General features: G+C 51.9%; 1 protein-coding gene across 1 annotated transcript in view; it reads right to left on the bottom strand.

Annotated features, from left to right (window-relative positions):
- Positions 1-15,598, bottom strand: part of LOC119386151 (uncharacterized) — a 33,188-nt gene that overhangs the window by 224 nt on the left and 17,366 nt on the right. Inside the window, exons 4-12 of the mRNA XM_037653494.2 lie at positions 14,852-14,993; positions 14,356-14,449; positions 12,422-12,541; positions 12,058-12,114; positions 5,235-5,369; positions 2,829-4,272; positions 1,905-2,136; positions 1,278-1,661; positions 7-32 (exon numbers count right to left, since the gene is read on the bottom strand). Coding sequence (XP_037509422.1) covers positions 7-32; positions 1,278-1,661; positions 1,905-2,136; positions 2,829-4,272; positions 5,235-5,369; positions 12,058-12,114; positions 12,422-12,541; positions 14,356-14,449; positions 14,852-14,993 — 2,634 coding nt within the window. The remainder of the gene's footprint in view (positions 1-6; positions 33-1,277; positions 1,662-1,904; positions 2,137-2,828; positions 4,273-5,234; positions 5,370-12,057; positions 12,115-12,421; positions 12,542-14,355; positions 14,450-14,851; positions 14,994-15,598) is intronic.

The raw sequence follows: 15,598 nt of genomic DNA, 5'->3' as shown, positions 1-15,598 counted from the left end.
GGTGGCTCACTTCCGCGAACCTCTTCTTGCACCTGTTGGAAGACGATCCAGAGCTATTACGGCGCGCGCTCTGACTTCACGAGGGTCGTGTAGCGAGACTCTCAACTCGTGGGGAATGTATGTAAGCAAACCTGAATACACTCTGGCAAGGCGGGTGGCGACGCGGTGCACGACTACCGCGCTTAAATAATATGTGGGGTCTTACGTGCCAAAACCACGATACGATAATGCGGAACGCCATAGTGGGGGCTCCGGAAATCTTGACCATCGGGTGTTCTTCAACGTGCTCTGACATCGCACAGTACACGGGTCCCTAGCATTGCACTTCCATCACAATGCGACTGCCGCGGCCGGTATCGGACCCGCGACTTTCCGGTCAGCAGCCGAGCACCGTAACCACTGTACCACCGCGGCGGACAGGCCCGAGCACGCGCGAACGTGCGTGACGTAACTATATACGAATGACAAGGGTTGTGAAACAGAGATGCTCACTTTAATAAGCTGGAGATTTTAGCCTGAGAGATTGCTTGGCGACAACTACCGCTTGCATTATATGTATGTTTTTTTTTTTTCTACGCTTGTGCGATCACAAGCCCCGTGAAATGTCAGCGTATCTTGCACGGTAGACACCAACGGCATGCTAGCTATTTACTTCACACTGTTCGCTACAGCTGCTGGACACAATATTGCTGGCGGCAATACATACAGTCGCGCCAGGGACAGAGCCGACTTACGTAAGCGATGTCCGAGTTACTCAAGAATACAGTTTTTTTTTTTTTAGCGCGCGTATAGTATGCGAGAGCTTGCGCATAGTCTGCTGAATGTCATCATCGCTGACTGCCACTTCGTGATACAAAATTAACGTTCAGCTTGAACGCCCGGATGCATAATCGATGTGCACGCTTCAGCTACGCGGGTCGTCTTTTATATTATGTATACGTAGTGCGTGGAACATCGCCTATGCTTCCCACACTCGCTTCACTCTGCTTCACATTCGTGCATTTGCTGCGCCTCGCTTCTGCCATGCGTCGCAACCCCCCAAGCCTTCCTGGTTTTTGGAGCACCGTGTCGTTCTGTGCTTGGGTGTCATTCAAATTCTATTCTGGGTTCTGAGACGTCCACGTCGCTGCTAAACTGTAGGCTGCTATAAAGAAAACAATTGGGCTAGTTTGCTTAGCAGCTATGCCATTGACGCCAAATGATAGAGTTTATCAGCCAGTGAATCGCCGAGCTCGCGGGTTCTTAGCACACGCAGTAGAAGAACCTGACAACTGTACCTGAACTTGGCCTTGAAAGGAACTGGCAGGTTCGGATTGACGCCATCGAAGGAGTACGCCTTGGGCATGCCCTGGCCCGTAGTCATGACCAGTGTCTGTCGCCGCCCGGGCGAAGACGTCATGACCAGCTCGGAGGCGATGGACAGCGCCGGCAGCTCGCGCGCCGAGCCCTTGGTCGGCAGCAGGACGTGCAGCGTGGGCTCCGAGTTGGCCGCGCGCACGGAGCACACGGGAGCCTGGGACCGAGAGAAGCCCAGCTCGGGGTCCTCGTCGATGTCGTCCATGTCGCTGCTGCCGCTCGAGTAGCTGGCACGCAGGCTGCGGCTCAGTCGACGTGCAAGCCGCCGACCTCGACGGCGGATTCGACGCCGGAAGTCCTCGTACCTGCCAGTAACACACGGAAGGAAAAGCAATGGAGAGATGACACGGGAAAGAAAAGGGAATATATAACGCAGAATGGGGAAGGCTATGATGGCGTACAGGACGAATGTACATTTACCTCCACTGACCTTGAAGTAAAATTAAGGCGGTTTCAGAACTTGATAAAAGAAGTTACGTGGATCCCACGCAGTGTCGGATAGCGCGCGTCGTCATGCGCCACGGCAACGACATTGTTTTGGTTACTACCTTTCGTGCTTGCTCAGCGAGGAGGCGATGTAGTCATCGTCGTCGCTCCGGTTGTCGAGCACGAAACCGGCCGAGCTGGCGGAGTCGTCCCTGCTCAGGCGTTGAGAGACCGACGAGAAGGCGCTCGAGCCGCCGCCGCCACTCGTGTGCGAGCGCAGCGACCGCTCTCGGCGCGACTTGAGGCAACGCGGACGAGCCTCGCCCGGAAGCCCGACTCCGTGTCCCTCCGGGCCTGCGGTACGGGACACGTTTTAAGGTGAGACTTCAGCGCAAACCAGAACGGACCACAAAGAAGAAGTGAGACATGCACTGGCGCTGCTTGTCCCTTCTTTGTAGAGCGGTCTCATTTCTTCTTTGTGGTCCCTCCCGGTATGCGCTGAAGCCTTCGCCTTAAAGATTATGCACTAACTAGGCCCAACCCAAGTTTTGTTGAGGTACAAGACACGAACAACGCGGCAATTGAGCTGACGTCGCGGCGATGGTTATAGACTTCTTTCCGCGCTGTGGCACTGGCCTGTTTGGGACACTAGAAAACGTTTGGTGGCAGGCTTCACGCAAATCTGCTATGTTTGCTCGTGATTAACCATATATGCATATCTCCGCTAGACTTCACGCGGCCATTAAACAATTTTCGCTAAACGTTCTGGTATAGTGACTTCTTCAGACAGCGTTTTTCACAACAATATCATAGCCCAGCGTTCTACTTATAATCTCTTGCTCTGCTAATGCTTCTCCTGAGCTTGCCATCTGCTTGCCGGAAATCGACGCGCACATACTCTCTCGATAAGCGTCACCGTATACGGCGCTCTATTTAGTCAAACTGTCCTGCGACCTCACATTATGCGTCATGGGGCGGCAGGTGCGCCGTTATTGAGACAGCATGCACTCCTATCTATTAAGACCGACGGAGAAATAGGCACTCACTATCTTCTAAGCTTTCGTCCGCAGTGTGGTAGTCGTCGTCACACGACTTCTGAGATGGAAGCCGCAGCAGTGACGGGTTCGCCGTCGGAGACTCGAACGGCGTGGTCGAAGACCCAGACGCCGTCCTGCGGTGACTTCGGGCCGGAGCGCCCTCCTCCACCGCTGGCTGCTGTTGCCGCGCAAGCGTCCATACGTCCGTCTCCCTCGCAGTCGTCGCGGCGTCGGGACGCCGCAGAAATGATGGCGGCAGCTCGACGCCCGGCGACTCGAGCTCCACGCTCTCCTGCCTGCGCCACACGTCGTCCTCGGGTGCAGACTCGATCGAGAGCTGCACGCGAGGCGAAGATACCGGAGGCGACGTCAGCACTTTCACCGGCGCCACCTTGACGCAGGCTGGCTTGATCTTGCTCAACGCGGAGAACTCGCAGTGCGGCAACGCTATCGGAGGCGCGCCCCCGCCGCTCTGCCTTCTCTGGTCCAGGAGACACTCGGTCGCGGGCCGGAAGGCAGACCTGCGGGACATCAGCGGCGACAGGTTGACCGGGCGAAAGACCATAGCCGCTTGGGAACCGCTGCCTCGTCGGTCGGGTCTCGGAGAAGGGTGTCTCTGCGCGCACAGGACGGCCTGCGTCAGAAGCGGCGCTGACGACGACGACGAAGGCGTCGACGGCTGGCTCACAGAGATTCTGCTAAGTATGTTCTCCAGGCTTTTGTTTCTCTCCACGGAGCCCTTGGAACCAGAGCTGCCCAGAGACCGCAGGCTCCTTCTCGATGCCGGTGGCGGAGGCTTAGTCGCTAAGGGCCTCGCTATGTTAGGAACTGGGGCAGCAACTGAACTCGATAACGATGGCGGCACGTTCGAAGCTCCGCTATTCGTTTCTACAGTTCGTTGTGGACGGGTGCTGTCGGGTTTCGGAGAGGTCGGACTCGGGCTCCTGGAGCTCAGCACTTTGAAGAACTTTCGAGGCGAGCGTTGAGGCTTCTTCCTCAGCGCCCCCAGAACACCGGCTAAGGTGGGTACTTGGCTCTCCGGCTGAGGGCACCGCTTGATTGGGTCCGGCAGGTCGGCCTTACCACCTGAAACAACGGTCGTCTTCGTTCCTAAGAGGTCTGCGGCAGGAGGCTTGCAGTCCACGAAGTGTTCGTGGCCACGCAGGCCTTGCAGATTGTCCGGCGGGGAGTCGGTGGCGTGCGCACTGCTCGGGGAGGACGACGTCTTGGAAGAGGACAGCGAGTGAAAACAGGGTGGATCGTGCCCAGCCGCGCTCGAGCTCGAACTCTGGCCCACGGGCGAGGGCCTGCGCTGGGTGAGGGCTTGCCGGAAGGCCACGAGGCACTTGTTGAGCTCGCGAAGCAGGGACGCGTCCTCAAACTGCGCCATCGGCCGGGAGGAATGGTCCTTGATGTCCAGAAGGCACACGGAGCACTCGGAAGGGCCGAACACCTGCGACGGTGACAGGCGCAACTACAATTGCTGCAATCAGCCCATACGCGTCTGGTAAACGAGAAATCACACATTGTGGTGTCTATCCGTGCAGTGTCGTCGAAGTACCATGTGTGTAGACATGTAGATATATCAGGTTTTCTCACTACGGGTTAGTCCATACAACGGCGAGCGAATAAAGTGCGCCGGCTCTGAAACAGTTTGCCTCGATGACTCCGGCTGATTGGGGATGGAGGATGTGAAAGTAGAGCGGCACCTGTGCAGGCTCGTCCATAGATGCCTGATAACCTGACTGCGCTAAAGTTACGTACAAGGGGTGAACGACCTTTAAGTAATAATGTCCTTTTTATATCTGTCTTATGAGAGAGAATCAAGAGGCCGCGCGGAATACACCAGATGCGAGATTTCTAGTGAGAGAGGAGAAAAAATGGAGAAGAGGTGCAGTACGCTATCCTGACTTTATGCAAAAGAAACGTAAAACAAGAAGGTGCAAGAGAAGAGAACTTTCGGCACTGCAGGCCATATCATGTGTCCGTGCACTTAACTGTACTCGCGGAGGTCCGGCACAGTGCGTCTGCAGGACGTCCCGCGTGGCGACGCGAGGCGACTGTGCCACGAAATGTGCACAGTCGCCTCGCCGCTACACCTTTAAGTTCGCCGCTAATACCCTATAAATACACTGTAACCATGCTAACAAATGAAGCGGTGTACAGAGATTGGTTGTTCTCTGTTCACCACTGTGTGAACCTTTGTACGCCGGGTTTCCTAACACAACGCAACGCGAGCAAGCGACCGAAGCTATAGAACAGCACTTACGCCAGTGTCGTCCGTTTATATAGTCATTGTCTCGTGTTTGTCTAGTATTTGCATTTTGTCGTATTGTGTCGCTGTATCGAAGTCGTTTAACGAAGATATGCTACCCCGCAGCCTCTGTCGGAAAATCAGGTTCACATTGTGCGTACCGGTTCTCCGTTGACCCGTGGCCTCGGATCGAGTGGCAACAGGCCGTCCACGGTGAGCGCTTCGTTGTCGCCCAGAAGCTCGACGAACAGCAGCGCGGTTAGAACCTCGGGACAGCTGAGGAACACCGAGCACTCCTGGTACCGATAAAAAGAACGTTTATTGCGAGGGTAATTTTAGAAGAAATCTATACGTGTACGTACGAGTTTTGAAAATATGAATTAATGAGTGGGACGTACAGACAGCGTCAAAGGTTTATGGGCCACGAGACAAAAAGAAAGCTGAATATTCCCGAATACAGTCACAAATTTCTGGGAAATTCAAAGTTTTTTCAGACCTAATGGTGCCTAAAATTTTGACGCCGACTGTACATCCTCTCTCGATCAATAAACGATTTTTCGCTATTCAGATTGGTTTTGGTCCACTTCCTCGCTTCTCGCTCTCTCCTATTGCACCTCAGACCTGGCAGGCCACATTCTTATCAGGCTAAATACACAAATGTCGTATGTCTCCAGAACAAATGCGTGTGTGTTCATGTGTGCGTGTGTGTCATTCACTGCTTGTGTTTCCCCTGCTTTCGATCTTGCGTTCGTGAATATTGTTACGGGGATGATTTATTCTGTTAATACTGATCGAGTTAATGCTGTACAGAGCGGACAGGATCGTACGACAACAGGGCAGCCTCAGACCCGTGACAATATTGTCGCGATGCAACGCGAGGAAAAGACAAGAAGACCTTTCGGCAGCGAAACAGCGTGTTGAAAATCAGCTGAACAGGCGGAACATCTTCGTCTTCAACTAATCACAGCCCCGCTAGATGGTGTCCGTTAAAGCCCCCTATCGTCGTCGTCGTCCACATGTAGTATACACGCGTCATTTGCCTCTCCCTAAAGGAGCATCGCCCCGATGCTAAATCAGAAATGCAGCTTCTTGAACAAAGGTCTCGCACAGTCACTCGCTGACATATGGCTTCATGCGCATAACATGTACAAGTTCAGGACGGTGCTGGCCACGCCTCGTACAATGAGGACTGTCGGGGACGACTTCGTAGGTGGCATCACTCAGGCGTCGCAATACTCGGTATGGTCCGAAGTATCGCCTTAACAGCTTTTCGGATAGTCCTCGTTTCCGTATGGGCGTCCAAACCCATACTCTGTCGTCGGCTTGGTAAACAACTGTTCTGCGGTGAGCATTGTAGCGGCCTGCGTCGTGGTCTTGTTGCTGGCGGATCCGCAAGCGTGAAAGTTGCCTAGCTTCTCCCGCGCGTTGCGTAAACACATCGGCGTCGGTGTCAGTGTCGTCACATTCGTGCGGTAGCATGGCGTCCAGCATAGTCCGCACCTCCCGTCCGTGAACGAGGCTGAACGGAGTCATACGAGTCGTTTCTTGCTTGGCCGTGTTGTACGAAAACGTGATATAAGGCAAGATTTCGTCCCAATTTTTATGTTCAACGTCAACGTACATTGAAAGCATGTCTTCAATCGTTTTGTTTAGACGCTCTGTTAGGCCGTTCGTTTGCGGGTGGTAGGCGGTGGTTTTACGATGAGTTGTTCCACTCAGCATCAAGACGTGATCCAAAAGAGCTGCCGTAAATGCGGTTCCTCTGTGATCACGACAGTTGGTGCACCATGCCTCAGTACAACGTTCTCGACGAAAAATCGTGCAACCTCCGCTGCTGTGTTTCTCTGAATAGCCTTTGTTTCAGCATAACGGGTGAGGTAGTCGTTCGCGACGATAACCCAGCGGTTTCCTGCACTTGAAGTTGGAAGTGGACCAAAAATATCCATTCCAATTTGGTCAAACGGTGTTCGTGGGACGTGAACGGGTTGCAGGAGGCCAGCTGGCTTAGTCGGGGGTGACTTGCGTCGCTGGCAGTCGGGGCAAGTACGAACGTGGTGCTTCACGGATGTTGTGAGTCGTGGCCAGTAGTACCTTTGCTGTACTCTGGCCGATGTTCGCGTGTAGCCTAAGTGGCCAGAAGTCACCTCTTTGTGGCATGCTTGAAGTACTTCGGTGCGAAGTGATGCCGGGATGACGAGCAAATAGGTGGATCCGGTCGACGAAAAGTTTTTGTAGAGTACTCTGTCTCGCAAACAAAACGATGACAATATTCTTGCGAAAACCCTAGGTGCTTTCTGAGATCTTCCGTCTAAGTAATTAATTAGACCAAGCAACTCAGGGTCGTCACGTTGCTGCTGCGCAATGGCGGACGTGTCGAGAACACCAAGGAATGCTGTTTCCTCCTCATCGAGTAGAGCAGCCGACTCAATCGGTGACCGGGACAGACAGTCAGCGTCCATATGTCGCTTCCCCGACTTGTGCACGACCGTCATATCGAACTCCTGGAGCCGCAGACTCCAACGCGCTAATCGCCCGGTAGGATCTTTAAGATTTGTCAACCAGCACAAAGAATGATGGTCGCTAATAACTTTGAAGGGGCGGCCATGCAAATACGGGCGAAATGACGTAACCGCCCATACCACGGCGAGGCATTCTTTCTCAGTCGTGGAGTAATTAGCCTCTGTGCGTGTTAGCGTTCTGCTTGCATAGGCGATTACTCTTTCCGCGTCCTCCTGCCGTTGCACAAGCACAGCTCCCAGTCCTACATTGCTGGCATCAGTGTGAAGCATCGTAGGGGCTCCCTCGTCAAAGTGTGCAAGCACCGGAGGCGTTTGTAGACGCTGGCGCAGATCATTAAAAGCAGCTTCCTGCTCCTCTTTCCACTCAAAGGCAACGTCTTCTCTTGTGAGACGAGTTAATGGTGACGCAATGCGTGCGAAGTCCGCGATGAACCGCCGATAATAGGCCCAGAGGCCCAGAAAGCGCCTGACAGCCTTCTTATCGGACGGCACAAGGAACTGTGCTACGGCTGTAATTTTTTTAGGCTCCAGACGAACGCCTTCGTGACTGACGACATGACCAAGGAATTGCAGTTCTTCAAAGCAAAAGTGGCACTTCTCTGGTTTCAATGTTAGACCCGCGGACACAGTATGGCTCGTGAAACCACTGCAAGCCTTTCAAGGTGCTCGTTAAATGTTGCGGAAAACACTATGACATCGTGTTTTCCATTTCAACCTAGAAAGCACGGTATCCATGAGCCTTTGAAATGTAGCAGGCGCCGAGCACAAGCCGAAGGGCAAGACTTTAAATTCATATAAGCCATCTGGCGTCACGAAAGCGGTCATCTCGCGGTCTCTCGGGTCTACCTCGATCTGCCAATATCCGCTCCTCAGGTCCATTGAAGAAAAGTAACGAGCATGTCGAAGTCTGTCGAGAGAGTCATCTCTACGGGGAAGCGGATACACACCTTTCTTGGTCATCTGATTTAACTTCCTGTAGTCCACGCAAAAGCGGAGGCTACCGTCCTTTTTCTTGACTAGGACCACAGGCGATGCCCAGGGGCTCTTTGATGGCTGAATGACGTCATCTTCAAGCATTTTGTCTACTTGTTGTATCGCTTCGCGTTCTTTTGGAGCCACGCGATAAGGGTTCTGGTGAATAGGTCTCGCAGTGTCTTCGGTGATTATCCGATGCTTGGTAAGAGGCGTGCGACCATCTCTTGATGTGGACGAAAAGCAGTCTTGGAATTCCGCTAGTAGCTCAAGGAGCCTCCGTCGCTCGTCATTTGACAAAGTAGTGCTAACGTCAAGAACGGGTGCTGCATCAAGGTATGGCGCTTCGTCGAGTACCGACAAACAGCCTTGGGCATCCACGACATCGCCAAAGTAGGCGACGGCCGTGCCTTTTGGGAGGTGCCGGCGCTCAGCACTGAAATTGGTCAGCAGCAAGTCCGTGCGTCCAGCAGTGACACTGATACCTCGTGCGACGGAAATGCCGTGGGTAAAGAGGAGCGAGCTTATTTGGTCTGCAACTCCTTCGCCGGCAAACGGGGCATCACCTGCCACGGAAACAAGCGTGCATGACCTAGGAGGGAGGACCACATCGTCATCAGTAGAGGGTTATGTCTCGCCTCCGGACAATCAACTAGGCCGGGACTGTTGCAGAACGTAATCAAACTGTCCGGGATGTTGATGACGGCACCATATTCTCGTAAAAAATCCATGCCAATGATTAGATCTCTGCAGCATGCCGCGAGAACGACGAACGACGCGACGAAAGGAGAACCTCCTATGTGAATTCTCGCTGTGCATCTTCCGGTAGGCATTAGTAACTGGCCGCCTGCCGTTCTGATATGAGGGCCTGTCCACGGCGTTTTCACTTTCTTGAGGCGGACGGCGAGGTCCTGGCTTATAACAGAAAAGTCGGCACCAGTGTCAACTAAGGCTGTCACTTTCTGTCCGTCAAGAAGAATAGTAAGGTCAGTGGTCGCAATTTCGTCGATCTCACGTCTTGTCGGCTTTACGGCGTCGTGCACTGGGAAGAATGGGGGCCTTTTATTGTCGTCGTGATGGCCTGCAACCTTACCCCCGGAGGTCGCCGCGCTCAGTTTCCCCGGCGCGGGCTGGGTGACCTCCTTCCATTAAGGTCCGCGAAGATGCGTCGGTGCGAAGAAGGCGAATGCGCGGGAGAGGGAGAGCGTGATCGACGTCCCAAACCCGCCTGGTGAGTAGGCATTGCTTCCGCGTCAGTGGTACGGCAGTCGTCAAACTGAGAACGAGGGGGCCCTTGAAAAGAAGCGTCGTCGAGGCGTGGTATGTATTCGTCGGTGGCGCGTCGGCCGTCAAACCATGGTCGAAGAGGTCGAAACGAATCACCGCGATGCCAGCAATGGCGGGAAATATGGCCTGCACCTCCGCAGTTAAAACAAAGTGGTCGCCGGTCTACTGTGCGCCATGCGTCTGTTTTTCGGATCTGTGGACGTCTGAACATCTCATCTTGCGACGCTGCTCATGGCGCGGTCGTGGACGGCTGGCGGTACGGCAAGACTGGTGGTCGCCTCAACGTCTCCTCTTGCGGCGGCGACCAAGGTGCTACTGGCGGCTGGCGGTACGTCGGCGGCGATGGCTTAGCGAGGGGTGGACGTCGAACAGCGGCGGCGTAGGTCATGGGACGCTGCTCGGCATCAGGGTCAGCTGTCGAGAATGCTTGCCGGATTTCGTCGCGCACGACTTCGACGACGGATGCCATGGGTGTTTCAACGACCGGTGTCCGCAACTTCTGAAGTTCCTCGCGGACAATCTCCCTAATCAGGTCTCGCAAGGCGCTCTGGTTCTCAAACGTCATGCTGGCGGCACTGATTGGGGCGCTGCTGGACAATCGATCATACTGCCTGCATCGTTGATGAAGTGCCCGCTCGATATCCGTAGCTTCCTTGATGAAGTCAGCCACGGTACTTGGAGGGTTGCGCAGGAGCCCGGCGAAAAGCTGCTCCTTTACACCGCGCATGAGGTAGCTCAATTTCTTTTTATCCGTCATGTTCGGGTTAGCTCTGCGAAAGAGACGAGTCATATCCTCGGCGAACATCACGACGGTCTCATTGGGTTTTTGAACCCGTAGCTCCAATAGCTGCTGAGCACGATCCCGTCGGTCGACGCTGGCGAAGGTATCAACAAACTGCTGTCTGAAGTCGCTCCATGTAGACAGACTGGATTCTCTATTCTCATAGCAAGTACGAGCACTGTCGTCAAGGTAAAAATAGGCGCGGGAGAGCTTTTGCTGATCAGACCACTGATTGATCTTGGCAACACGTTCATAATGTTCAAGCCAGTCATCAGCGTCTTCATGGGCACCGCCACTAAAGCGATCAGGCACCAATGGTGGAAAGAGCGTCACCTGGGATGGGTTCGGAAGAGAGCTGCCTTGGGGCACCTGTTGCGGGCTGGCGTTGGCCATTGGTAGAGGTATGCGGCGCCTGAGAGAAGGTTCCTGCGAGGGAGTGAGCTCCGGAGAGAGGCCTCGCAACCTCCGACTGAAGCGATGCACGGGAGTTGTAATAGGTGACAATGCGTCCGGGCTGGATGAACGGCTCCCAGTAGGGGTGTGCAGCATCAGGCAGGGTTGCGGTCCAGCACCTCCACCAGTGTCGCGATGCAACGCGAGGAAAAGACAAGAAGACCTTTCGGCAGCGAAACAGCGTGTTGAAAATCAGCTGAACAGGCGGAACGGCTTCTTCGTCTTCAACTACTCACAGCCCCACTATATGGTGTCCGTTAAAGCCCCCCATCGTCGTCGTCGTCCACATGTAGTATCGCGTCAATATTTATTTATTTATTTATTTACAAGTACCTTACAGGCCTCGCCGAGGCATTGTGTAAGGGGGGCGATACAAAGTAAGAACCAAGTAAGAACAAATTGGGTTAACATCGACATATATACAAATATTCATATACAACATAACATATACATAACATATACAACAAATATTTCTAGCCGGATATCACTGCGTAGAATTGTGATCAGTTGCGTGCACTCGAGGGCCAGACGGCGGGGCAGGTACGTGGCGTAGATAACGGGTAATCGACAAAATGAATCTCTACGATTGGTTTAAACGAGTTGTTTTGCATCATCAACAAAAGTGCGAAGTCGCGCTTCATCAATGCACAAACTTGTATAAACTGCCTAAGCAGAAAAAATAAACTGCTGCTTTCAACTGTTTATTTTGCTTTCATTATAACTGTCGTTAAGTGAAATCTCCGTGATATATATAAATCATGCATGCCCGGATTGTATAAACGTCAAAACGAATGTGAAGACGCAGCGTGTACTGTTATAGCGCTGAACACGCAAAATAATTCAACTCCTCTCTTAAGAAAAAGAAACTAGCAGCTAGTATTGAAGGATTTTCCTGCGTCTTTTTCTTTAGCATTTACTGCGAAGGAAAAACATTTGATCAGTGATGCGTAACGATATTTTAAAAGCACTTACCATTGTGCAATTGCTTCCGAGAAATTCGTTTCCGACGTTAGCGCTAGAAGGATAGCACTGCAAGAAACAAACGAAATTAGTGTTCGTTATAACTGCTGGACATCAATGCAGTCTCTACCATTACGAACTACTCGGGGCGCGACAACAGGTCGCGTTAAAGCCGCACTGTACTTCCTGGAAGTAAAGAGCGCCGATACGTACCAGAAATAGCAACGGAAACCAGAACAAATGCTTCCGTAAACTTGCTTTCAATCCTACGTGTATTATGAATTCCACGAAGTCTAGGTAGTACAGTGCTTTCTAACGCTCTTCGGGCATGCTTTCGGTCTTTCCACGCACATGTTTTTGTCGCGTGCTCGCTTACCTTGAGCAAGATCGGTTCGGCTTCCTCGATCAGTCCTCTAGTGCGGACCATGAGCGGACAGAGGGGACAGTCGCTGCACATCCACTCGGGCAGCGACATCTGGTTCTTAGGGGCAGTCACCTGCTCGCCGCCGGTGAAAAAAAAAAGAAATCGGCAACATGTTACACTATCTGTAACATTTGAAGGCGAAGACATGCTGCACACTTGGTAAATGCACTAAGTTACGCAGTCGAGGACCAGACTTACTGCAATATATGACCAGCCGCCGTGTGTAGCTAGGAGAGGCGCATTAAATTACCCTGACGTTCTCAGTCGATTGAATTTTTTCTATCCTATCCTCGAAGCTTTCTGCGCCTTGCGTGGTGTTGCACTACTTCTGGGATCGGCCCACCTTTGACCAAGCGTCATGTGATGACGTCATCATATGACGTCATGACGGCGCGACGCAAGTTTTGGAGATCTGTGGCGCCATGATGACGTCGCACGATGACGTCACAACAAACGGCTCCCTATAGAAGAATCGATAGCTGGCCCAGTTGGTTCAGTCTTCACACGTCCTTCGCTCGGAGAAGGTCACGTGGGTTTTGGTACCACTTTTTCGCCTGCACTCTTCCGCTCAAGGTCATCGATCTACGAGCCACTTAAGGATCTCGCCTTACAATGGAATGTCTCACTAACACGCGCGAATCTGCGGCTTCTGGTTGTCTTTAAGCCCGTTGGTATATAACTATAGTAAACTTATACTATTGCTATACTAGTTGTCTTTAAGCCTGTCTATTGGTATCCAGCCAGTGCCCAAGTTGAGCGTATGGCCATCTTTGTCACATCTAAATGGAAGCGACTTTTGCCCCACACGACTTTGACCTAATCTGCTGTGATCGGCTAGAAGGGACGGTTCGCAGAGGCGAACCACCGTGTAGTATAAGGCTAGAGTGAAGCACTCAGGCCGATTTCTACACCTTGTTTCATTAAAATTTGGTCCGTCTCTCCCACAATTTACGTTCAAATCCTTTCCCAGACAATACATGGATAACTGAGCACTCTTACGAAAAGCTTTCGCAGGAGAGACAGAAGCAAGGGCGTAACGGGTGTGTCCGAGTAACTCAGACGTAAGACCTGTTTAGTGCTATCCTGCACTGGTGAAGGGGTATAGGAGAATGGAGGAAGCGAAAGGACGTGTCCTACAACCGCAGCTGTCGCGCATTTAAAACTCCTAGTTTTATAAAACTCTGGGAGATTGGGCTGTATGATCTGCCTCGAAGAGATACACTAAGGTAGAAATAAGTTTACCACCTCTAGTACAGCAAATTACACCGTTCAACAAAGATAACAGAAATTATTACCGCGAGAGGTATATATATATATATATATATATATATATATATATATATATATATATATATATATATATATATATATATATATATATATATATATATATATATATATATATATATATATATACATATATATATATATATATATCCACCTGTGCTATGAGAAGCCCTACTCTCCACGGTTCCGAATTTTGCCCAAGTGGAGTTTAAGGCACACCGATATATAAAGCGCAAGGACCTTTTCCTGAACTTCTACAATCCTGCGCATCGAAATAAATGGAGCTGTCGTGACCAGGGCTCAAAAGTGCGACTTCGTGCTCGGCAGCACAGTACGACAAAACTATGGGATGCTGTGCATCTTTGTAGTACCCCCTGCACTCAGCAGCTGGGCTTCGTTCGTTGCTTATTTGGTGCCCGACGGCTTAACTCGCAAAGCCTTTACTTCCTTGCGTGGTCGCGTCGCCGAGGTTCGGTTATCTCAAAGAAAATCGCGGTACGATCTCTGAATATGCTCAACGGGAACATTGCGACGTAGGAGTCGTGGCCCTTGGGAGCCACTGCTGCTTTCGCTGTGTATCTCGAGGGATCATTTCGAACCTGCCTGCAGAAGTACACGGTGCCCTCCGGTTCATCCTGGAAGGTGCAGTCGAAGTAGGCGAACAGGCTCCTCAGCTTTTCACAGTGACACGGTCTGCCGAGAGGAAGGAAAAAAACAAAGAAGCTCGGCAAAGACGCAGAAAAGTGTGGTGCTCCGTTGACATGCTCCGTTAAGAAACGGCGAAGTTAGCCGTTGTGATGTTCACTGCCGTATATTGATGGTACAGGTCTAGATGCGTGTAAGCGCTACAGTCACTATGGGCCGGCCGTGCTTCGTCCGTCCCTGTTCTTGCGATTTTAGCAGATCAGCTACATACAGAAGCACAGTCTGTTAGGCTAGTTGGTCTACCATCGTCACACACACACACGCACAGAGAGAGAGAGGGAGAACCGAAAATGCCCTACGTAATGGAATATAAGAACACACACGTTGTTAGAAGGAAGGAAGCAGTAAAGCCGGGTCGTGTTTACAGCGGAATGCACATGTAACACTCACGTGTCAAGGAAGGGAAACAGCTCGGAGCAGTTGAAGTCGAGCAGCGTCGGGTGCGTCCTGGATGTGCGCTTGGGGAAGGTGGAGAAGAACGAGTTGGCCAGTAGTGAAGCCACGAAGGGACGGCTTAGCGCGAACATCCCGTCTGCAAAAGAAGCCGCGTCACAGGCGGCACGTGCACGGTTAAACTCGAGCAACAAGTCAGCGACAGCGAGGGGTGTCTTACGGGACATCTATGCACAGAAGTGGACGACTCCAGAAAGCCGAGCGGCATCGACAACACTAGTCATTATCCCGACGCATCGCTGTATCACTGGAGTTAATGCTCAGAACGAGTTGACAATTTCCGGCTTCTAAAGAGAGAAAGAAAGGGAAAGAGACGTGTAAAAAGCAGGGAGATCAAATAGATGAGCGTCTGGTCTGCTACCCTACATAGGGGACCGGAGATAGGGGATAACAGAAGGAAAGAAGAAGATACGAAGCGCACCGCTTCATATGAAGACTCATAGTAACTAAATATGCAGTAAAGCCTTACCACGTGACCGGCATCGTCCATATCGAAAAGCAGCTGAGATTCGACCTCGCTACATCGAACTCAGCAATAACCACTGCCTAAAGTTTACCTCCGTTCGGCGCCGTTTGCAATACTGTGATAATACTGAAACTGCATAACGGTCACGCCGCTTTATGCTTTGTTTTTTTTTTTTCATGCGCAAACTGAAAGCTGTAAATGTGTAAGAGCGATTTTGA

Source organism: Rhipicephalus sanguineus, chromosome 3 (genome assembly GCF_013339695.2).
Source record: "Rhipicephalus sanguineus isolate Rsan-2018 chromosome 3, BIME_Rsan_1.4, whole genome shotgun sequence".
Taxonomy (NCBI): domain Eukaryota; kingdom Metazoa; phylum Arthropoda; class Arachnida; order Ixodida; family Ixodidae; genus Rhipicephalus; species Rhipicephalus sanguineus.
The sequence above is the reverse complement of the archived record's forward strand: the minus strand, read 5'-3'. Positions and strand labels throughout refer to the sequence as shown.